At 43.7% G+C, this 24611-nt stretch overlaps 1 protein-coding gene across 1 annotated transcript in view; it reads right to left on the bottom strand.

The window, feature by feature from the left end:
• The window catches only part of LOC135090043 (U5 small nuclear ribonucleoprotein 40 kDa protein-like), a 33284-nt gene that overhangs the window by 702 nt on the left and 7971 nt on the right, over nucleotides 1-24611 (bottom strand). The window contains exons 2-7 of the mRNA XM_063986281.1: nucleotides 24359-24491; nucleotides 19056-19229; nucleotides 15240-15379; nucleotides 15017-15085; nucleotides 14376-14579; nucleotides 10158-10323 (exon numbers count right to left, since the gene is read on the bottom strand). Coding sequence (XP_063842351.1) covers nucleotides 10158-10323; nucleotides 14376-14579; nucleotides 15017-15085; nucleotides 15240-15379; nucleotides 19056-19229; nucleotides 24359-24491 — 886 coding nt within the window. The remainder of the gene's footprint in view (nucleotides 1-10157; nucleotides 10324-14375; nucleotides 14580-15016; nucleotides 15086-15239; nucleotides 15380-19055; nucleotides 19230-24358; nucleotides 24492-24611) is intronic.

Genomic DNA, 24611 nt, shown 5'->3' with positions numbered 1-24611 from the left:
AGTGACATCAGTAGAAAAGCTGCCTCGGTGTTCGTATACTGCCAGCTGGCTGTCCCTAAATCAGTATCTTGATAATTTTTTCTTTAATGAGAGAGAGAGAGAGAGAGAGAGAGAGAGAGAGAGAGAGAGAGAGAGAGAGAGAGAGAGAGAGAGAGAGAGAGAGAGAGAGAGAGAGAGAGAGAGAGAGAGAGAGAGAGAGAGAGAGAGAGAGAGAGAGAGAGAGAGAGAGAGAGAGAGAGAGAGAGAGAGAGAGAGAGAGAGAGAGAGAGAGAGAGAGAGAGAGAGAGAGAGAGAGAGTGTAATAATAAAAACAGTTATAATAATAATAAACGGTTTATTATTTAGGCAGTTAACAAACTGAAAATGTACAGAGGGGGAGGGGAAATACTTAACATTATTCCTAAAGGTAACTGTGTGTGTGTGTGTGTGTGTGTGTGTGTGTGTGTGTGTGTGTGTGTGTGTGTGTGTGTGTGTGTGTGTGTGTGTGTGTGTGTGTGTGTGTGTGTGTGTGTGTGTGTGTGTGTGTGTGTGTGTGTGTGTGTGTGTGTGTGTGTGTGTGTGTGTGTGTGTGTGTGTGTGTGTGTGTGTGTGTGTGTGTGTGTGTGTGTGTGTGTGTGTGTGTGTGTGTGTGTGTGTGTGTGTGTGTGTGTGTGTGTGTGTGTGTGTGTGTGTGTGTGTGTGTGTGTGTGTGTGTGTGTGTGTGTGTGTGTGTGTGTGTGTGTGTGTGTGTGTGTGTGTGTGTGTGTGTGTGTGTGTGTGTGTGTGTGTGTGTGTGTGTGTGTGTGTGTGTGTGTGTGTGTGTGTGTGTGTGTGTGTGTGTGTGTGTGTGTGTGTGTGTGTGTGTGTGTGTGTGTGTGTGTGTGTGTGTGTGTGTGTGTGTGTGTGTGTGTGTGTGTGTGTGTGTGTGTGTGTGTGTGTGTGTGTGTGTGTGTGTGTGTGTGTGTGTGTGTGTGTGTGTGTGTGTGTGTGTGTGTGTGTGTGTGTGTGTGTGTGTGTGTGTGTGTGTGTGTGTGTGTGTGTGTGTGTGTGTGTGTGTGTGTGTGTGTGTGTGTGTGTGTGTGTGTGTGTGTGTGTGTGTGTGTGTGTGTGTGTGTGTGTGTGTGTGTGTGTGTGTGTGTGTGTGTGTGTGTGTGTGTGTGTGTGTGTGTGTGTGTGTGTGTGTGTGTGTGTGTGTGTGTGTGTGTGTGTGTGTGTGTGTGTGTGTGTGTGTGTGTGTGTGTGTGTGTGTGTGTGTGTGTGTGTGTGTGTGTGTGTGTGTGTGTGTGTGTGTGTGTGTGTGTGTGTGTGTGTGTGTGTGTGTGTGTGTGTGTGTGTGTGTGTGTGTGTGTGTGTGTGTGTGTGTGTGTGTGTGTGTGTGTGTGTGTGTGTGTGTGTGTGTGTGTGTGTGTGTGTGTGTGTGTGTGTGTGTGTGTGTGTGTGTGTGTGTGTGTGTGTGTGTGTGTGTGTGTGTGTGTGTGTGTGTGTGTGTGTGTGTGTGTGTGTGTGTGTGTGTGTGTGTGTGTGTGTGTGTGTGTGTGTGTGTGTGTGTGTGTGTGTGTGTGTGTGTGTGTGTGTGTGTGTGTGTGTGTGTGTGTGTGTGTGTGTGTGTGTGTGTGTGTGTGTGTGTGTGTGTGTGTGTGTGTGTGTGTGTGTGTGTGTGTGTGTGTGTGTGTGTGTGTGTGTGTGTGTGTGTGTGTGTGTGTGTGTGTGTGTGTGTGTGTGTGTGTGCAGGGCCTGGTAAATCACGTAAAGTTCCCCACACACGAGCGGGGAGGGCTGCTAGACCCTGTGCTGTCAGGCCTCCCTGAGACCAGTGTCCGTTGCCAGCAGCTAAGGCCAGTGGGCAGCTCAGACCACTATGCTGTACTGACACAAGTGGAGCTGAGTGCAGCGAGGGAAGATGCTGTCCTGCACACCATCTGGCTCTGGGAGAGCTGACTGGCCCTCCATAAAGCACAACATGGCGCACACTGACTGGGAGGTCCTTCTGGTGGGGGATGCTGAGGCCAAGGCACATGCCCTCACCACCAAACTCCTCACCCTCCAACAGCTGCATGTTCCCAACCGAGTGTACCTCACCAGGTCAGGTAACCCAGCCTGGTTTGGCTACCGCTGCAGGGCTGCTGCTGAGGCCAAGTATGCTGCATGGCTGAAGTACCAGCGTCATCCGTCATCAAGGAATAAGACACGACACTGGGAAGCCTGCAGATGTATGACAGCTACCTGTAGATGGGCGAAGAGACAACAGAGAGGACCTGAAGCGCAAACTGTGCAGCCCAGGAGTTGGCAACAAGACCTGATGGAGCCAGGTTAAGGAGCAACAGGGGGCGAGCCATCAAGATGCTATTCCACCACTCACAAGGCCAGACGGGTCCACTGCCACGAGCAGTGTGGAAAAAGCTTCACTCCTGGCCAAGCTCTTCAGCACCAAGATGAAGGTAGAAGACCCAGAGCGACCTGCACCACGCCTGCCACAAGAAACCGAACGCATGGTTATCCTTGCGTTGGTGGAAGCAGGGCAGGTTGAGCAGCTCCTCGGCGCGGTGGACGTGAGTAAAGCCACCAGCCCAGACGGCATTAGTCCACGGCTCCTCAAGTACTGTGCCAAGGAGCTATTGGGTCCCCTCTCTTCAGTCTTTATGTCTTGCCTGAGGGAGTGCAAGTGGCTCTCAATATGGAAGGAGGCACACATGGTACTGGTCCATAAAAGAAGCTCGAGGTCTGAATCCAACAATTACAGACCAATCTCCTTGCTCTCCATGGTGGACAAGGTTCTCGAGCGCATGGTACCTGGAGCCATCTGCCGCCACGTGAGTGAGAACCACCTCCTCTCAGACCAGCAGTTTGGCTTCAGGCCCAGCCGGTCAACTGCTGATCTCCTCCTCCTCCTATCCAAGGATTGGCAAGATGCCTTGGATGAAGGCCTCGACACCCTTGTGGTGGCCCTGGACATGGCTGGAGCCTTTGATAGGGTCTGGCATGTGGGGCTCATTGAGAAGCTTCGCGCCAAGGGTGTCCAAGGGGACCTACTGGCACTGCTTGGTGACTATCTCCAGGGGAGGACCCTTCGGGTGGTGGTCAACAGGCAGTCATCAGGGCCATCACTAGTAGAAGCCTCAGTTCCACAGGGTTCAGTGCTGGGCCCAATCCTGTGGAACATTTATATTGATGACCTCCGGCAGCTACCAACAGTGGCAGTGTATGCTGATGACTGTTCACTCTCCTGCTCTTACTGCCGCCTCGACAGCCAGCGGGCCATCATTGAGTTGAACAGGCAGCTCAGACTGGTGGAGCAGTGGGGAGAAGTGTGGCAGGTCAGGTTTGCTCCAGAGAAGACACAGGCCACGGTCATCTAACAGTCCCCAGGTGCCTCTCAAGCAATCGCAGGACAGCTGTACTTTGGGGGCAAGAGCCTGCCACTTCAAGACCATGTCAAGGTCTTGGGAGTGTCTGTGGATTGTGGCCAGTGCTTTGACCCCCACATTGCTGCCATTGCCAATCAAGCCTCATTGAGAGTCTCTGCCCTGTGTAGGGTGGCACCAAGCCTCGACTCGTGTGGCATCCTCACCCTGTACAAGGCACAAATATGTCCTTGCCTTGGGTACGGTGCCAGGTCCTGGATGTCTGGCGCTGCCACCCACATGCAGAGACTCGATGCAGTCCAGCGGCGTGCCCTGTGACTGGTGGTGACCGAAGACAACCAGCAACCATCTTCACCTATGACGTCCCTGGAGCACTGCAGGGACGTGTCGGCACTGGTGGTGTGCCACGAGGCCCAGATGCAGGGCGTCCCCCACCTCACCCCACTGAGGCTTCCCCTGTGAGCCATGCAGAGGCACATGAGGACTGCTCTCTGCAGCGACGAGATGGTGGAGATACCTCGTTCACACTCCAGGCAGCACCAGCGCACATTCACAGCCAGGACATCACAGCTGTGGAACATGTTCACGGCAGCCACGCCCCTGGTACCAAACATGGCCACACACCAAGTGAAGCTGGCTGCCCACAGGTGGCAGGAAACCCTCCTGTCCTCGCTGGTGCTCCACACATAGACACTCATAGACACAACTTCTTGTGCTTAATGTACTTTTTTTGAGTGTGAACTTCATATTTATACCTTACTTTATACCTTATGTAATTATTGTATACAATGTTTTTTTAAATAGTTTTACATCCAACATAAAACTTTAAACCTTATTGTGGATATGTTTAAATAAAAAAGAGAGAGAGAGAGAGAGAGAGAGAGAGAGAGAGAGAGAGAGAGAGAGAGAGAGAGAGAGAGAGAGAGAGAGAGAGAGAGAGAGAGAGAGAGAGAGAGAGAGAGAGAGAGAGAGAGAGAGAGAGAGAGAGAGAGAGAGAGAGAGAGAGAGAGAGAGAGAGAGAGAGAGAGAGAGAGAGAGAGAGAGAGAGAGAGAGAGAGAGAGAGAGAGAGAGAGAGAGAGAGAGAGAGAGAGAGAGAGAGAGAGAGAGAGAGAGAGAGAGAGAGAGAGAGAGAGAGAGAGAGAGAGAGAGAGAGAGAGAGAGAGAGAGAGAGAGAGAGAGAGAGAGAGAGAGAGAGAGAGAGAGAGAGAGAGAGAGAGAGAGAGAGAGAGAGAGAGAGAGAGAGAGAGAGAGAGAGAGAGAGAGAGAGAGAGAGAGAGAGAGAGAGAGAGAGAGAGAGAGAGAGAGAGAGAGAGAGAGAGAGAGAGAGAGAGAGAGAGAGAGAGAGAGAGAGAGAGAGAGAGAGAGAGAGAGAGAGAGAGCAGAGCAGAGCAGAGCAGAGCAGAGCAGAGCAGAGAGAGAGAGAGAGAGAGAGAGAGAGAGAGAGAGAGAGAGAGAGAGAGAGAGAGAGAGAGAGAGAGAGAGAGAGAGAGAGAGAGAGAGAGAGAGAGAGAGAGAGAGAGAGAGAGAGAGAGAGAGAGAGAGAGAGAGAGAGAGAGAGAGAGAGAGAGAGAGAGAGAGAGAGAGAGAGAGAGAGAGAGAGAGAGAGAGAGAGAGAGAGAGAGAGAGAGAGAGAGAGAGAGAGAGAGAGAGAGAGAGAGAGAGAGAGAGAGAGAGAGAGAGAGAGAGAGAGAGAGAGAGAGAGAGAGAGAGAGACTCTGGGGACTGGCACCTCAGTGGGCCTTCTTTTTTTATTATATTTTTGTTGCTCTTGGCCAGTGCCCCTCCTACATGAGTTAGAGAGAGAGAGAGAGAGAGAGAGAGAGAGAGAGAGAGAGAGAGAGAGAGAGAGAGAGAGAGAGAGAGAGAGAGAGAGAGAGAGAGAGAGAGAGAGAGAGAGAGAGAGAGCAGAGCAGAGCAGAGCAGAGCAGAGCAGAGAGAGAGAGAGAGAGAGAGAGAGAGAGAGAGAGAGAGAGAGAGAGAGAGAGAGAGAGAGAGAGAGAGAGAGAGAGAGAGAGAGAGAGAGAGAGAGAGAGAGAGAGAGAGAGAGAGAGAGAGAGAGAGAGAGAGAGAGAGAGAGAGAGAGAGAGAGAGAGAGCACCACAGGCATCTGCATACCCAGTGAGGCACAGGGGAGAGCAAAGGGTCCGATGCGACTACTGCTTCTGCCCTGGCCACACAGCTGAGATGTGCTACAGCCACGCTGCTGACCAACGCCAGGAACAAAGGCAGGAGAGAATGTTCATGAGGGTTCTGACGGAGTGTTTAGTGCAGCAACAACTTCCCCACCCCTAGCAGCTCTTTCAGGCCCCCCTCCAGCCTTCCTGACAGCCACAACCTGGTCACTACCCCAGCTGGAATCTCTCCTCGTAGCAGGGCAGACACTAACGCATCTTGCCTCACCACCACACCTCACTCCCAAGCCAACGCGAGGAGGCAAGGGAACAGACGCCCCAGCTGTCACCTGACCATGGTCTCCACCAATGTGAGAGGACTCCACACCAATGTAGGTGACCTTAGCCACAATTTCGTGCTGAGACATAGTGGTGACATTGTCGCAGTAACAGAAACGTGGCTGAGTAACAAGGTGGAGCCGACATTCGGCAAAATATCAGGCTACTCCCTGTGGGTGAGGATGGACCAAGAAAATAGAGCAGGTGGAGGTGTCACTGCCTGTTTTAGGGATGGCCTCCAAACACAGGAACTTGAGGTAGCCATGCCACACCTGATGGAGGCACTGTTCTTCAAGGTGGTACTTGCAGACAACAGTGGGCTTCTCCTCTGTGTCATGTACTGGCCCCCGAGACAAGGACAAGCCCCGCTAGACTTCCTGATGGAGGAACTTGACACCCTGCTCCAGCGTCACAAGTGTTCCCATGTGATGATAGTGGGGGACCTGAACTTCCACATGGAGCAGGATGCCTTCAGTAATCTCCTGGCTGTTCAGGGCCTAACCAATCATGTCACCTTCCCTACACACAAGTGGGGAGGGCTGCTGGATCCTGTGGTGACAGACCTACCTGAAGCCAGCATCAGCTACCAGCAGCTAGGACCAGTGGGCAGCTCAGACCACTTTGCCGTGCTGTCTCAGGTCGAGCTGCAAACGGCGAGAGGGAAGACGCTATCCCTGCATACAGTCTGGCTTTGGAACAAGGCAGACTGGCCATCCATGAAGCAGGACATGGAGAACACGGACTGGGAGGCCCTTTTAACCCTTTCAGTGCTCCGGACCACGATCGTGGCTTTGAGGGAAATGCCTCCTGACCACGATCATGGTCCCATATTTGACGAGCCACAGAATTAAATTGCACGCCTCCTGGCGAGGACACTCTCCCATCCTCGCTCGACTCATGGGACGTGCCACTAGTTGTGTGGTTAGGAAAATATAGTCACAATGGCAATCACACCGTAAGGTATCAGATGCCCCTTTTTCACAATTATTATTATTTCCAGACGTCGCTAGCAGCTATTTGTGCATTTATTTACTGAAATAACATGAGTAATGATAAAATCTTGTTGTTAGAGAGCAGATACGCCAGATATAATTCATTTATTGGTAGTATAATGCGTATTTTGTATATTACCATATATGGGCATGTGTATCCTCGCTCATGACTTCCTCTCGCTATATTGTTTACATAAACCTTACATGGTAACCGCACTGAAACAAAGGAGGAGGATTGTATGGGACCCTCAGTCCGTGTCTGTCAGGAAAGATGGATGGTTCTCGACCCTCCATCTCTCGTGGCCCCCCACCTCGCCAGCCGCCTGCTACGCCCACAGTACAGTGTAGAAGGCCCACAATTGTTAGCACACCAAATGCTATTGCCATGATCGCAACTGCAGCTCAAATCAGGTGGAAAATACTGCATAATTTAGAGAGAAATGCTGCACAAGTTGCGGCAGAAAATAACCACCCACTACGATGGCAACACAACAGAGCACAACGTATCACCAGAAATACAACTTACCATCATTATTGCATCCCTTTCCAGGCTGAGGAGAGACAAATTTTTCACAGTGGATGCGTAGAACTCTATTATGCATGAGAATATGATTCTTTTCCATTTTTACAAACCTCGATTTTTCGGCTGGATTTGCGTATCACAGACATGATCCAAAAACCTATCTGCGACCTGAAAGGGTTAATGGGAGATGCTGAGACCAACGCATGCACCCTCACCACCAGGCTCCTTGCCCTTCAACAGCAGCATGTGCCTAGCCGAGTATATCTCTCCAGGCCTAGTGATCCCGCCTGGTTTGGTTTTCGCTGCAGAGCATCTGCCGAGGCCAAGCATGCTGCCTGGGTGAGATACAAGAGACACCCGTCACGCAGGAACAAGACGCTGCACCAGGAGGCGTGTAAGAGGATGACGTCCATCTGCAGATGGGCAAGGAATCAGCTAAAGGAGGACAGAAGGCAAAAGCTCAGTGGCCCAGGTGTTGGCAACAAGACCTGGTGGAATCTGGTGAAGGAGCAGCAAGGAGCATGTCACCGCGAGACTCTTCCTCCACCCACCAGACTTGACGGATCCACCGCCACGAGCAGTGCAGACAAGGCCACACTCCTCGCCGAGCTTTTCGCCAACAAGATGAAGGTTGATGACTCAGCATGACCTGTACCACAGCTGGCCCCGGAAACTGATTGCACTGTCACCACTGTCTTAGTGACGGCAGAGCAGGTTTGAGCGGCTACTCGGTGCGGTGGATGTGGGTAAAGCCACAGGCCTGGATGACGTCAGCCCACGGCTCCTCAAGCACTGCACTAGAGAGCTGTCAGCTCCTCTCACCACCATCTTCACATCTTGCCTGAGAGAGAAGTGGCCCTCAGTATGAAGGAAGTGCGTATGGTCCCAGTCCACAAGAAAACTCAAGGTCTGAGCCCAGCAACTACAGACCCATCTTCCTGCTCTCAGTGGTGAGCAAGTTGCTGGAGCAAACAGTGGCTGCTGCCATCTGCCAACAACTGAGCGAGAACCACATCCTCTCAGACAGGCAGTTTGGCTTCAGGCCTGGCAGATCCACTGCAGACCTCCTCCTCATCCTCTCCAAGGACTGGCAAGACACCCTAGAAGAAGGCCTGGACACCCTTGTGGTGGCCCTGGACATTGCTGGGGCTTTCGACAGGGTCTAGCACGTAGGACTCATTGAAAATCTTTGCGTCAAGGGTGTCCAAGGTGAGCTGCTAATGCTGCTCGAAGATTACCTCCAGGGTAGGACCCTTCAGGTAGTAGTCAACGGGCAGTCATCAAGGCCTTCACCCGTCCGGGCCTCAGTTCCACAAGGCTCCGTCTTAGGCCCAGTCCTATGGAACATATACATCAACGACCTCCTCTGGCAGCTGTCATCTGTGGCAGCATATGCTGACGGCTGCACACTCTCCCGCTCCTACTGCCACCTCGACAGTCAGCGTGCCGTCACTGAGCTGAACAGGCAGCTCAGACTGGTGGAGCAGTGGGGAAAGATGTGGCAGGTTAACTTCGCTCCTGAGAAGACACAGGCGATGGTCATCTCGCGGTCCCCAGGTGCCTCACACGCAGTCTCACGACAGCTGTGTTTTGGAGGCAAGAGCCTGCCACTTCAAGATTACATCAAGATCCTGGGCGTGTCTGTGGACCGCGGCCTACACTTTGATCACCACATTGCTGTCGTCGCCCGCCAGACCTCTCTCCGAGTCTCTGCCCTGCGCAGGATGGCAAACACCCTCAACCCACGGGGCATCCTCACGCTATACAGGGCACAGATACGCCCATGTATGGAGTACGGTGCCCTGTCCTGGATGTCAAGTGCCGCCACCCACATGCAGAGACTGGATGTTGTGCAGTGGCGAGCCCTGTGCTTGGTGGCCATCGACGAGGACGAACAGCACCCAGCACCAGTAACATCGCTAGAGCACCGCCGGGAGGTGTAGGCACTAGTGGTGTGCCACAAAACTCAGGTGCAGAGGGTCCCTCACCTTGACCCCCTGAGGCTGCTGCCACACACAGTGCAGAGGTGCACCAGAGCTGCAGCTAGTAGCGACGAGTTAGTGAAGGTGCCTCGATCTCACTCTAGCCAACACCAGAGCACCTACACAGCCAGGACTTCGCGGCTGTGGAATATGTTCACAGTGGCCACGCCCCAAGTGCAGGACATGTCCACACACTAGGTGAAGCTAGCAACCCACAGCTGGCATAGCACGCACCTGTCCCCACTGGGGCTTTAAATTTTTATTGTATTATTGTATTAGTATTATCTTTATGTTAAGTATGTACAGTGTTATTCCTGTAAATAATACTATCATAGGCTTTTTAAATAATTCCATACTCACGTAGAATTTTAAGCCTTTCTGTAAATATTTGTTTAAATAAAAGAGAGAGAGAGAGAGAGAGAGAGAGAGAGAGAGAGAGAGAGAGAGAGAGAGAGAGAGAGAGAGAGAGAGAGAGAGAGAGAGAGAGAGAGAGAGAGAGAGAGAGAGAGAGAGAGAGAGAGACAAAGAAGTTCCAAAAAGCAGTCCCAGAGGAGAATGACAGCCAGATAGCTCTGAGGCCTTCATATGTTTTAACATATGCACATTATCAAGTCCCAGAGGAGAATGACAGCCAGATAGCTCTGAGGCCTTCATATGTTTTAACATATGCACATTATCAAGACCTTCAATAATAATTGTAATAAAAAAAAAAAATACTATGTAGCTCCTTACCTATCTTTAATGCCAGAATTATCAGAATATGGCTTACATTTAGAGACCTGAAGTGAATTCTGAATGATGCATTTCATAAATGATTAAAACAAGTGTCCACTGTACATGGTGATATTAGAATACTCTAGTGTCTTACCAATTGGTTCCTTGGGATGGAATTCCACAGCATTCACAGATCCATTATGTCCTGGCAGCTTATACAAGATGTGTCTTGAGGTGGTGTCCCAAATGTAGGCATGTCTGTCAGACGATCCAGCTGCCACCCGCCGCCCATCCGGGGACCAGGAGCACCTCAGCAAAATCTGCCAGCATGTACGCATCACAGGTCAGACTTGACGTAATACACTGTCACTAGCAGCAGTGTAAAAGAGCAGTCATGATTCAAATAAAGAAAAATACACATGTATAGCCATGTTTTAAGATAAAATAAACCTTTTTAAAAATAGTCTTTTCTAACATCAGGACACGTCTCCCTTGATATGCCATCCCATAAAGCATAAAATCCAATGCACACACAGTAGGGTGAATTATGCTTATAACTATATAATTTAAGATTGGTTTCTGAGTACATAATGACATAAGGTATGATATTTTGTGCTCGCTATATAACTTTAAGAGGCACCTCAGCCTCATGTGGAGGTACAGATAGAATCAATTTGCCACGTAACACTGATTTCACAAATGTAGATACATTGGTACCTCGGTATATGTCAGGTTTGGATTAAGTCCAACTTGGTATATGTTCTGTTTGGACATGCAAAAATTTGCTTATTATACAACCTTTGTATGGAATATGACTTGCATGCTAGAACTTGTATGGGTCAAAATGAATCATGACACCATGCACTAACCTTGTTTACCTCTCTTGAGACAGTCACAACTGCCCACTAGCAGTGTTGCCAGGTTGGCGGGACTCTCCTTCCAAACCCTCGGAAGGCTTATGGACCTGATGGTGTCTCTCCAATTGCTGTCCAAAACTGTGCCTCCATGCTTGCACCTTGCCTAGTCAAACTCTTTCAGCTCTGTCTGTCAACATCTACCTTTCCTTCTTGCTGGAAGTTTGCCTACATTCAACCTTTTCCTAAAAAGGGTGACCATTCTAATCCCTCAAACTACCGTCCTATTGCTTTAATTTCCTGCCTATCTAAAGTTTTTCAATCTATCCTCAACAGGAAGATTCTTAAACATCTATCACTTCACAACCTTCTATCTGATCGCTAGTATGGGCTCCGTCAAGGCCGCTCTACTGGTGATCTTCTGGCTTTCCTTACTGAGTCTTGGTCATCCTCTTTTAGAGATTTTGGTGAAACCTTTGCTGCTGCCTTGGACATATCAAAAGCTTTTGATAGAGTCTGGCAGAAAGCTTTGATTTCCAAACTACCCTCCTACGTCTTCTATCCTTCTCTCTGTAACTTCACCTCAAGTTTCCTTTCTGACCATTATGCTGCTGTGGTAGATGGTCACTGTTCTTCTCCTAAATCTATTAACAGTGGTGTTCCTCAGGGTTCTGTCCTGTCACCCACTCTCTTCTTATTATTCATTAATGATCTTCTAAACCAAACTTCTTGTCCTATCCACTCCTATGCTGATGATACCACCCTGCACTTTTCCACGTCTTTTCATAGACGTCCAACCCTTCAGGAGGTAAACATATCATGCAGGGAAGCCACAGAATGCCTGACTTCTGATCTTTCTAAAATTTCTGATTGGGGCAGAGCAAACTTGGTATTGTTCAATGCCTCAAAAACTCAATTCCTCCATCTATCAACTCGACACAACCTTCCAGACAACTATCCCCTCTTCTTCAATGACACTCAACTGTCCAACTCTTCTACACTGAACATCCTCGGTCTGTCCTTTACTTATAATCTGAACTGGAAACTTCACATCTCATCTCTAGCTAAAACAGCTTCTATGAAGTTAGGCGTTCTGAGACGTCTCAGCCAGTTTTTCTCACCCCACCAGCTGCTAACTCTGTACAAGGGCCTTATCCGTCCATGTATGGAGTATGCTTCACATGTCTGGGGGGGGGTTCCACTTATACTGCTCTTCTAGACAGGGTGGAATCGAAAGCTTTTTGTCTCATCAACTCCTCTCCTCTAACTGACTGTCTTCAGCCTCTCTCTCACCGCCGCAATGTTGCATCTCTAGCTGTCTTCTACCACTATTTTCATGCTAACTGCTCTTCTGATCTTGCTAACTGCATGCCTCCCCTCCTCCTGCGGCCTCGCTGCACAAGACTTTCTTCTTTCTGTCATCCCTATTCTGTCCACCTCTTTAACACAAGAGTTAACCAGTATTCTCAATCATTCAGTCCTTCCTCTGGTAAACTCTGGAACTCCCTGCCTGCTTCTGTATTTCCACCTTCCTATGACTTGAATTCCTTCAAGAGGGAGGTTTCAAGACACTTATCCATCAATTTTTGAATACTGCTTTGACCCTTTAATGGGACTGGCATTTCAGTGGGCATTTTTTTTATTGGATTTTTGTTACCCTTGGCCAGTGTCCCTCCTACATATAAAAAAAAAAAAAAAAAAAAAAAAAAACCTCACTTCTCGGCACCATCCTAGTAGGCACTCGACTCATCTCAGCAAGGTAAGGTGAGGTTAAATTTTCATTTATTTAATCTAATTGCTTTTATAATTACCATATTTGAGGACATAAAAGACATGCCTTTTTTCATAAAAAAAGGCTCAAAAAATCACCCTGTCATATAGGTGAATGTGAGGCCTCCTGTAGATTTATTTTTTAAAATTTCCTTCACCCATACACCTGAAGATTCACACCACCGTATTATAGGCAAGGGTACTATATCATATATTTCAACCATAATATGATGTAAGGAAATGTTAAAAATGAAAATGCGGTCCTGTTCAGTGATGTGCCAAGTGTGTTGTTGACATCTCATAAGCTGGAATGTGTTCTTCGCCTCCCCTCCATGACTAGCCACTACCTCTGTTTTACTATTGCAATCATGCAGGATATTTTTACTATTGTGACTGCTTCCATTTTGTTCAGCTGTACCACTAGCTTTCTTTAAACATTACATGTTTAAATATATAAAAAAAACTTTTCCTGAATATACCCTGCTGAAATGGAGGTGCATCTTATATGCCCACTCATCTTACATGCCATCACATATGGTATGTATTTTAGTATCAAGCAGTGTTTAAATGATTATACAACCCTATCAATGTACTATATAATATGCCAATAACAGTAGGATTTTTTTTCATGGGAATGGATTAATAATTTTTCCTTAATTTCTTATGGGAAAAATTTGTTTGGTATAAGTCCAAGGATCTGGAATCGATTAAGGATGTATACCGAGGTACCATTGTACCTAAAAATTATTTACTTTCATTTACTTGACTGTTGGACTGGAATAAACTAAGTGGTGATAGTGGCAAAGAACACACACTACCTAAAGAAACCTGGACAAGTATGGATGCAAAAACAGGATGATGTGAGTATAGTTCAGGCCTTATGCTCTATCTACCTCTCTGATACCTCATTCTTTCTGAGGGCATCTCCAAAGCAAGTGGCAATGTCAGAAGAGCTTCTATCTCTTCTTATCTAATCATTTCCTTCTTGCTTGTTCATGCACTTATGTAGTATCTGCTAACACATCTTTCACACATATACTTCTTTACTTTAGCTCTCCATCTTCCTAAAGTCTACCCCTCCTATTTGTACCTTCAGCTTCCCTCATGTACACTTTCTTTACAAACTTCACTTTTCATCTCTTACTATGGCATGCCATCTCAGAGTGTCTTTTCATCCACTCCACCACACCACAATTTATACCACATGCACAGGTGCTCATACCACATCTCAGATATATCTTAGTTGCTCTCAACCTCCTATCTTGTCACTCCACATGCCCTCTTAGATAACTAATTTTCACAGTTTGCATTCTTGACTATTGTGTTCTTTTCCATACCCAGGTCTCTCATCCATACATCAATGATGTAGATGAAATTAATCTAAACCTCATTTTACATCCATAAGCACATTTTTCCTTTCCATGACTCTTGCAAGTGATGGTACGAAGTGCCCAACTTTCAATCCTCTCTTGTATTTCTCCATCCATCTCATCAAGCTTACACAGCACTGGTCCCAGATGCTTAAATTCACTCACTTTTCAATTCTTTCTCTTCTCATAACCACCACACACTTTTCAACAGCTGGCACACTCACCCTATAAAATATCTTAAAGTTACACACCTCTTCTCACTTCTCAAACACTATTGCCTTAATTTTCTCAACGTTCACACTCAGCTCCTGCCTCACACACATCCTATGCATATGCTCTACAACAAGCCAGATACATGCACATGCATACAACACTTACATTCTCAAAGTTGTGCTGGTGTCCCTGGAAGATCTTGACACAACGTTCCTGAGGTGCAAATGGTCGCACATCCCAAATTCTGACAGTGTTGTCCATGGCATTGGACAGCACATAGGAGCCATCAGGAGACAGGCTCAGGCCAGTCACTGTGTCATTGTGGCCTCGCATGCGATACAACAACCCATTCTTTCGCAGATCCCACACCTTGGGAGCACAAGGGGATGGTTCAGTAACTGGACCTAGCAAATTTTATTTTTTAATACAAAACTTAAAGGACTTTCTATTCACATCTGACACTTATATAGAATGTCTTCCTCTTTACACCCACAGAATTCATTATATTTTGATACAATTTGTTTGTTATTTTGTTCTCCCATTCCCTCTACATGACTAAACCATCTCAATATACTGCATCCTTTCACTATTGCAGTTTTCATTGTCACTCTTGTTGGTTCCAAATCATCCTTATACACTTCCACTCCAAACAGTAAATTACATTAAAAAAGATCAGTAGCATTTTCTAGCAGATAAAAAAGGATACAATAAAAAATATCACCACATATATTTCAAGCATATAAAGAACTGAAAGATTTACAAGAAATATAATCAATATCACATCACAACATTAAGAAATTACTTACCTTCATGTCATTATCAATACCACCTGAGATGACTTGTTCTGAAGTGTCATTGAAGGTTACAGCTGTCACCTGAAAGATGGAATCAAATTAAAAAAATTTTCTCTACATATGCACTACGGTAAAATACACTTCATCTATGAAAAATAAGATTATTTAAATATCTAGACTGAATACAAGACAGGGACAGAGGAAGGGACACAAAGGGTGAATGAGAGAGCTTGACCTGGAAGGTGTTCTGCAGAGTGGTGGCTGGCCTCTTTTTCCTCACGTCCCAGATCAACACAGTACAGTCGTCACCACCACTCACCACCAGGCATGGCCCACGGCGAGCACTGTGCACACAGTTTACAAAACTACTGTGACCTGCAATGTGACAACAATATGATCATCATTTTGTAAAGTGGAATTTGTTTTTAATATTTTCTTAAGCATATGCAATCCTCATTGGCCACCAGGGTTGGAGTAATTGTAATAGTAATTTAATTGATATATAACAAAATTATGTAATTGTAATCAGAATTGAATTCAGAACTTAAGGAATTATTTATAATTGTAATTAATTATATCATAACACAATCGTAATTTAACTGTAATTGTGGAAAATAAAGTAGTAAAATTCTGAACAGGTGATAATGATTAAGTGTAACAGTGAATTGTATGATATACATAGATATACATAACCCTATGCTATCTACAGTTTCTTTGAAAATGAAAGGTTAAATTTATTATTTTACAAATGGATTACGTAAGTTTGTGCCATTTTTGTTGATAAGAACAAAACAACAAAAATTATATCTTATTTTTTTTTTTCAATTTATATTATTTGTTTCCACCTTTGTTTTTAATAAAGAGAAAAACTTCTATCCATAATGAATTTTGTAAATTTGTTTCATTAAATAATTTGCACATTTGTTCAATAAATGACAACCACACAATACATGTGTTTCACTTTTTAACCTAAGCCTTTTTTTTTTTTTTTTGTCAAGTTGGGAATTTGCAATTGTACATGTAATCAAAATAAATTTTCTTTTGCAGCTATTGTAATTTTAACTGAACTTTGCAAGAGTAATTGAAATTATAATTGTAATTTAAATTTTTTGTAATTGTAACTATAATTGCAACAGATAATTCAAATTGTAATTACTCCAACCCTGTTAGCTACAGTAGCATGTGCCAGCAATGCAAGCATACCCTGGTCTTCCCACTCTATGCCCTGACAGCAAGACTGACTTACCCACAAGGTTGGCATAAAAAAAGAAAAAAAAAAGATAAATAAATAAATAAATAAATAAATAAATAAATAAATAAATAAAAATAAAAATAAAAATAAAATAAAATAAATTAATAAAAATAAACATAAAAATTTACATCTACATCATATTGATAAATAAGGTTTATATATGTACATATGCATAAAAAATGTAAAAGTAGTCAAGCCTGTTTCATTCATTTCCTGTATGATACAGGTTAACACAGGCTTTGTCCAACTGAACCAACCCATATAAATGTGACCTTAACAAATGTCTGTTCTTCATTAATAAAAAGTGTCAAAATCTTTCAAGATCTAACTCCCCTTGTGACTTCTGGCACCTAGCCAAAAACATCTCCAATAACTTTGCTTCTTCATCTTTCCCTACTTTATTTCAACCTGATAGTATCACTGCCATCTCATCTATTTCTAAAGCAGAACTCTTCACTCAAATCTTTACTAAAAACTCTACCTTGGATGATTCAGGACTTGTTCCTCCCTCTCCTTCACCCTCTGACTACTTCATGCTACCCATTAAAATCCTTCGCAATGATGTTTTCCATGCCCTCGCTGGCCTAAACCCTTGGAAGGCTTATAGACCTGATGGGATCACTTCTATTGTTCTCCAAAATTGGATCTCCATGCTTGCACACTTGCCTAGTCAAACTCTTTCAATTCTATCAACATCTACCTTTCCTTCTTGCTGGAAGTTTGCCTACATTCAGTCTGTTCCTAAAAAGGGTGACCATTCTAATCCCTCAAACTACTGTCCTACTGCTGTAATTTCCTACCTCTCTTAAGTTTTTGAATCTATCCTCAACAGGAAGATTCTCAAACATCTATCACTTCACAATCTTCTATCTGATTGCCAGTATGGGTTCCATCAAGACCGCTCTACTGGTGATCTTCTGGCTTTCCTTACTGAAGCTTGGTCATCCTCTTTTAGGGATTTTGGTGAAACTTTTGCTGTTGTCTTTGACATATCAAAAACTTTTAACAGTCTGGCACAAACCTTTGATTTCCAAACTACCCTCCTAAGGCTTCTATCCTTCTCCCTGTAACTTCATCTCAAGTTTTCTTTCTAACCGTTCTATTGCTGCTGTGGTAGACAGTCACTGTTCTCCTAAATCTATTAACAGTGGCATTCCTCAGGGTTCTGTCCTGTCACCCACGCTCTTCTATTATTCATCAATGATCTTCAAAACCAAACTTCTTATCCTATTAACTCCTGTGCTGATGACACCACCGTGCACTTTCCCATGTCTTTTCATAGATATCCACCCCTTCAGGAAGTAAGCAGCTCTCACAAGGAAGGCACAGAACACCTGACTTCTGATCTCTCTAAAATTTCTGACTGGGACAGAGTAAACTTGGTATTGTTCAATGCCTCAAAAACTCCTCCATCTATCAACTCAACACAACCTTCTTGACAACTATCTCTTCTTCTTCAATTACACTCAACTGTTCCCCTATTCTACACTGAACATCCTCAGTCTGTCCTTTACTTATAATCTAAACTGGAAACTTCACATCTCATCTCTAGCTAAAACAGCTTCTGTGAAGTTAGGCTTTCTGAGTCATTTCCGCCAGTTTTTCTCGCTCCCCGCCCAAGGTGCTAACTCTGTACAGGGACTTTATCCATCCATGTATGGAGTATGCTTCACTTGTATTGGGGGGAGGGGGTGGTTCCACTCATACTCCTCTTTTAGATAGATGTGAATCAAGAGCTTTTCATCTTATCAACTCTCTCCTTTAACTGACTGTCTTCAGCCTCTCTCTCTCTCTCATCACTGCAATGTTGCATTTCTAGCTATCTTCTACTGCTATTTTCATGCTAACTGCTCTTCTGATCTTGCTGACTGAATGTCTCCCTTCCTCCCACGGCCTCGCTGCACAAGACTTTCTTCTTTCTCTTAACCCTATTCTGTTCACCTCTCTAATGCAAAAAATAAACATTATTCTCAATTATTCATAATTTTTCTGGTAAACTCTTGAACTCCCTGCCTGCTTCTGTATTTTTACCTTCTTATGATTTGATCTCTTTCAAGAGGGAGGTTTCAAGACACTTATCCTATTAATTTCTGTATACCACTTTTGACTCTGGGGACTGGCACCTCAGTGGGCCTTCTTTTTTTATTATATTTTTGTTGCTCTTGGCCAGTGCCCCTCCTACATGAGTTAGAGAGAGAGAGAGAGAGAGAGAGAGAGAGAGAGAGAGAGAGAGAGAGAGAGAGAGAGAGAGAGAGAGAGAGAGAGAGAGAGAGAGAGAGAGAGAGAGAGAGAGAGAGAGAGAGAGAGAGAGAGAGAGAGAGAGAGAGAGAGAGAGAGAATTTCAAATCTTTCGTTTCACTCTAGATTACTTTTTAATTGCTTATTTAAACTGATTTACTTATAAATATGATGAATAAATAAAAAAATACATAAAACCCAATAACACTCAAAAAACAAAACAAAAAAAAAAAAATAAAATCCCCCCAAAAAAACAGTGGAATGTTTTTTTAAAAGCCTGGTTTTTTTCCAACCCTGCTTAGCTATGTTATATTTAAATAGATCTACTTTCTTTACCACATCTGATCCAACTTGCATTTCCATTGCATCAAATTTTGACATGACTTTGAAAGGAGCTCTATAATACTTAAAAAGGATAAAAAACAATATTGATATGAAAAAACAGAGAGAGAGAGAGAGAGAGAGAGAGAGAGAGAGAGAGAGAGAGAGAGAGAGAGAGAGAGAGAGAGAGAGAGAGAGAGAGAGAGAGAGAGAGAGAGAGAGAGAGAGAGAGAGACTGACCCTTGAGCTTCTTCACCCTGGTGCCAGTCATGGTGTCCCAGCACATGACTGTCTTGTCTGCTGAGCATGTGTAGAGTGCTGTGCCATCAGTGCTGAAGTGCAGGTCTGTTACAGCATTGGTGTGGCCAGGCAGCACTGCAAAGTTGTCACACTCCCCGTACACCTTCCAGAAGACTGTGGAAGAACAGAAAGTCCTGGTCATGATACAAAAATTAGAAAGATCACATAAGGTTACATAAGTCAGCATGTCATGTAATAGTGTGTGCATGTCATGTAATAGTTTCTATGGCAAGGTAGTCAAAGATTTTGGTGAGAGATTAAGTAGACAGTTGTACAATTGGCAAAGTCTTCACAGCACTTCACAAAGGTTAACAAAATACTCAAACCTAAGAACTTTTCAGCATTAAATATTTTGAGATTTATACAGGTAAGATCAAAGCTGCAATACATACAAATACCCCATAACAATCATGGGTTTTGCTATTGTGTTATACCTTAACAACTGGCTAATAATTTTACAGTCCTAAAATCACTATAATGACTGAAAATCCCAAGAAAGACAGAGACATGATGCTTAATGCATTCCTAAAAATCTTCATATATAAGCTAGATAACCAAATCATGTTTATCAGTCTTGAAAAATTTAGCTGTCAAAAATTCACTGCCAGATAACCAAATCTTGCTCCTTCATAAGTGCATTTTGAGGCCAAAAGTAAAGGTAAAGGCGGGTCTCATATCCATTAAAAGACACGGGGGACAGGTGTGTGGCACCACCAGTGTGCACAGCCTCAGCATATGAAGTGGGGTGGCCAGTTCCTTCTGCCAGGAAATACCTCTGGCACAGCTGAGGACTGAACTCAGGTCACTTGGTATTGTGCTCTGTCACACTATTGACTGAACTACTGAGAAACCAAGTGATTTTATTGTTCCACCATTTTGATTGTTATTGAAGAGAAGGTAGTAACCAGAGAGATTGTTGAGTGGACAGCAGGACTGAAGATAAAAAAAAAAAAAAAAAAAAAAAAAAATTAATTGTTTTCATTAAATTTTTTTTTTTTTAATTATTTTTTTGCATTAATCCTTGTTTGTTTGCATTTATTATTTGTGTCAGGCTTATGATACCATTTTCTTGTATTAAACTTGGCCAATGTTAAATGAAATTTAACATTTGGTTTTCGAACAAAATTTTGAACTCATTATTGCTTTAGTTGTGGTACCATAATTCGGTTCTAGAATAAAATTACTTGATTTCAAATACTAAAAGACATAGCAAAAGCTGCCATTTATTACTAATTCATAGTTTCTATAAATATCTACTTTGCTTATATATATTTGGAGGAGAGAGACACAGTGTAAGACTTTTGAAATAAGGTAAATGTGATCCTGTTGAAGAGCCTCAATGTAAACAAACAGTTTTCAGTGCTCAGGAGTAATCCTGAGCCACCTGCGTCTCTCTCGATGACCCACAACACCATCACTACTGCACAACTGCATTTTTCCAGTGGCTTTTCCCAGCAGCAAAATGTTTAAGTGTTATGATCACCTTCACTTTGCCAGTAAGTGGGTTGCTCCTCTCTGTGTCCCTCTGTAAGGCTTCATTCACTAGATCGGTGACAAAAGAGAATACCTGCATCATCTAAACAGTATCTTATGATGAGATCTGTGTTACTAAGTACATTCAATACATCCTTTCTGGATAAATGATTTGTAAGCTGGAGATGTGAAGCAGCTATCTTGGCTGTGGGAGCATGTCATAAGCCACTAAGACAGGATGGACTGGTGTCTAGGAATGGATTAATCCATGTTTACATTGATTCCTATGGGAGAAATAGTTTCAGTTTTTGAACATTTCAGATTTCAAATGGCATTCAGGAATGAATAAAGTTAAAAAACCAGGGTTCCACTGTATTTGACTTTGATTTAAATCACGATTTTTTCCTCTCAATATAACACTTAAGTAATTTTTAATACAATATATTTAATTTTTATTTAAATCATGATTTTTAATTCTCAATATAAGTAATTTTGAATACAGTATATTTAATTTTGATTTAAATCATGATTTTTTACTCAATATACCGGTAACACTTAAATAATTTTCAATACAGTATATTTAATTTTACTTCGGCAAATCACTTTTCTGCTGAAGTACGCTTTCCCATGAGATACGCTACGTCACCCCGTGCCGGCAGTTGCTGCAGTGATCCCAAGCCGTTCAGACGTTTGTCCTGGCTCCTTGTTTGGGGTGACCTTTTTTGTTTCCTGTTTCCCGGGACAAGTTTCTGGTCACACGGGTTCCAGTGGCCGTCTCTACCCGTCATCCATCTGTGGAGCGGGTTGGTGCCTTTATTTCGCCCAGTTAAGTGTTATTCTGCTGGGTTGCAGGGGGCAGGTAGCAGGCCCGCCATCATGAAGGAGACTGTGGATGAAGCCTCCCTGAGGGGACTCAAGGCTTCTGGCACCGAGGATCGTTTCTCTTAAGGAGGAAGCTCAAGTAGAACCATAAACCAAGATACGGATCAATTCCAAGAAGCAGTATTAGCTTAGTTAGTGTTCAAGGCTCCATTAAGTAGTATTGGTGTCCTCAGTTAACAATTTTTCAATAAACATTAGATGTTATTCAAAACTTTAATTAACCGAATATTTTTAACATAAATATGGAAGAAATATGAATTATGACAATATTAAGGTACGACATCCACATGGCTTTAAAACCTCATGGGAAAGCGTACTTCAGCAGAAAAAGTGGTTTGCCGAAGTAAAATTGATGAAGTACACGAGACTTACCGTAGGTCAGTTGAAATGTGCTTCTAATTTTACTAAGCAAATCACGTCTGCTGAAGGGAGCTATCACGTCTGCTGAAGGGAGCTTTCACATGCCCTCCACTCCCACCCATAATGGTATGGAGTGACGTGAAATGAATAACATTTACCCCGGTATTGATAGAGCAAATTTTTATCATGTGGATTGTCATACCCTCAAAAGTCTGCCGGCACGGGGTGACGTAGTGTATCTCATGTGAAAGCTCCCTTCAGCAGACGTGATTTGCTTCATAAAATTAGAAGCACATTTAAACTGACCTACGGTAAGTCTCGTGTACTTCATCAATTTTTATATAAATCATGATTTTTTTTTACTCTCAATATAACACTAAACCATTTTCAATACAGTACATTTAATTTTTATTTAAATCAAACCAACCCTAGTGGACAGATGGAAAAATTGGATTTTAAGGCATTGAAGAAAACCAAGTTTGCTCTATCCAAAATCAAATGTTTTTGAAAAATCAAAAGTTAGCTATTCTGTGGCTTCCATGTGTAAGTTGTCTAGTTCTTGAAGGGTTAGATGTCTGGGAAAAGATGTGAAGTGCTGAGTGGCATCATCAGTGTAAGAGTAGATGTGAAAATGAGACTGGTTCAGATCATTTATAAATAAGAGAGAGAAAGTGGTAGACAGGACAGAACCCTGAGGAATAGGTGCATAAGAGTGGCCATCTACCACAGCAAAAAATAAAGTGGTCGGGGAAGAAACTTGAGATGAAGTTACAGGTAGAAGGATAGAAGCCACAGGAGGGTAGTCTGGAAGTTAAAGCTCTATGCCAAACTCTTTCAAATACTTTTGATATATCAAAAGCAATAGCAAAAGTTTCATCAAAATTTCTAAAAGAGAGTGACCAAGATTCTGTGAAGAAAGCCAGGTTACCAGCCATACAGCCATATCAGGATGCATACTGGCTATCAGATACAGGCTGACACAACTTTCTGTAGAAATTACTAGAAGTGAAAGTAAAAGTTACAAAAACTATGTACATATGCATTTTAAGGCCTTGTTGAGCCATGTTATGAAATTCAAGTGTGGGTGAGTGACAATGGCCAGGCTGAGTCCATGGTGAGGTGTGTAGATGAAGGATGTTGATAAAATTGAATCATTCAAACATGATTTCTACAAGTTTTTGAGTCTTACAGTACACAATAATGAAACAAGTGCCATTCATGGACAGGTAATTTATCGGTAAAGATTACACAAGGTTAGTATGGGTGTAATCAATGATAAATAAAATAATATGCTACCTGACTATATTGTACAAATTCAAGAGAAAACACTGCTGGCAATGCCACATCCTTACAGTGATGTGGAGTATGCAAACAGGTTATTTCTCCATGGATTCACAATTTCATCAAGGGACATCCCACATCAACACGTCCTGCCATGCATGGATGTCTGCCCAGATGCTGAGAATATGTCACTCACCTACACTTGAATTTCTCAATATAGCTAAACAAAGCCTCAAGATGCTTATGTGCATAGAACATTTTCTATTTAGAATAACTTGTACTTTCACCTCTAACTGTGTCCACAGAAACTTGTGTTACACCCTTTATAAAGTAGTGATGTAACAGAGATTTAGGAATCTTTCTAATGAGGATAGATTAAAAACTTGAGAAAGAACAAAGGTAGACAGGCTGAACATAGGCAAATTTCCAGAGAGAAGAAAAGATGGATGTTAACAGACAGAGTTGGAAGAATTTGACCAGGCAAAGTGCAAGCATGGAGACAGTTTTGAAAAACAGTAGGAGGTCCATAAACATTCAGAGGGTTAAGGCCAACAAGGGCATGAAAAACAATGTTAAGAAGAATCTTGGTAGAAGGCATGAAATAGTCTAAGGGCCTATTGCTTTATGAAATTCCCTCATATTCTTTGCATACACTGGACTAGTACTCATGCCTCTCTCTCTCTCTCTCTCTCTCTCTCTCTCTCTCTCTCTCTCTCTCTCTCTCTCTCTCTCATACACAAATTAATAATAAAATCTTGAAACTGTTTAACTAATTCTATTGCCTTGTTGTCTTTCTTTTTTTTTCTTTTTTTTTTTCATGTAGGAGGGACACTAGCCAAGGGCAACAAAATTCCAATAAAAAAAAAAAAAATGGCCACTGAAATGCCAGTCCCATAAAAGGGTCAAAGCAGTAGTCAAAAACTGATGGATAAGTGTCTTGAAACCTCCCTCTTGAAGGAATTCAAGTCACAGGAAGGTGGAAATACAGAAGCAGGCAAGGAGTTCCAGTTTTTTTTTTCTTTATGTAGGAAGGACACTGGCCAAGGGCAACAAAAAAGAGAAAGGGATGAATAATTGAGAATACTGGTTAACTCTTGCATTAGAGAGGTGGACAGAATAGGGGTGGGAGAAAGAAGAAAGTCTTGTGCAGCGAGGCCACGGGAGAAGGGGAGGCATGCAGTTAACAAGATCAGAACTATGTCTATGAATAATGACACTACCACACAGACTGCAGCAGCAACACTTACATATTTGCCTGTCCATGCCAGCTGTTGCTAGAACATCTCCCTCGGGATGGAACTTCCCACACAGCACATCACCCTGGTGCCCTGACAGTTGCATTATAGGGCCAAGAAGGCCACTGGTACGAGGTGGCCCACCCTGAAAAGGAAAAAATTAACATTTACAGTTCCTCCTCACAATAACATAGTACATCCCTAGTCTCTTTCTGTATTTGCACTTCATCATCGTAAGTTCCACGTGCCTGACACTTACTAACAT

Source organism: Scylla paramamosain, chromosome 34, assembly GCF_035594125.1.
Source record: "Scylla paramamosain isolate STU-SP2022 chromosome 34, ASM3559412v1, whole genome shotgun sequence".
NCBI classification, from domain to species: Eukaryota; Metazoa; Arthropoda; class Malacostraca; order Decapoda; family Portunidae; genus Scylla; species Scylla paramamosain.
This window is presented reverse-complemented; position numbering and strand designations above follow the sequence as displayed.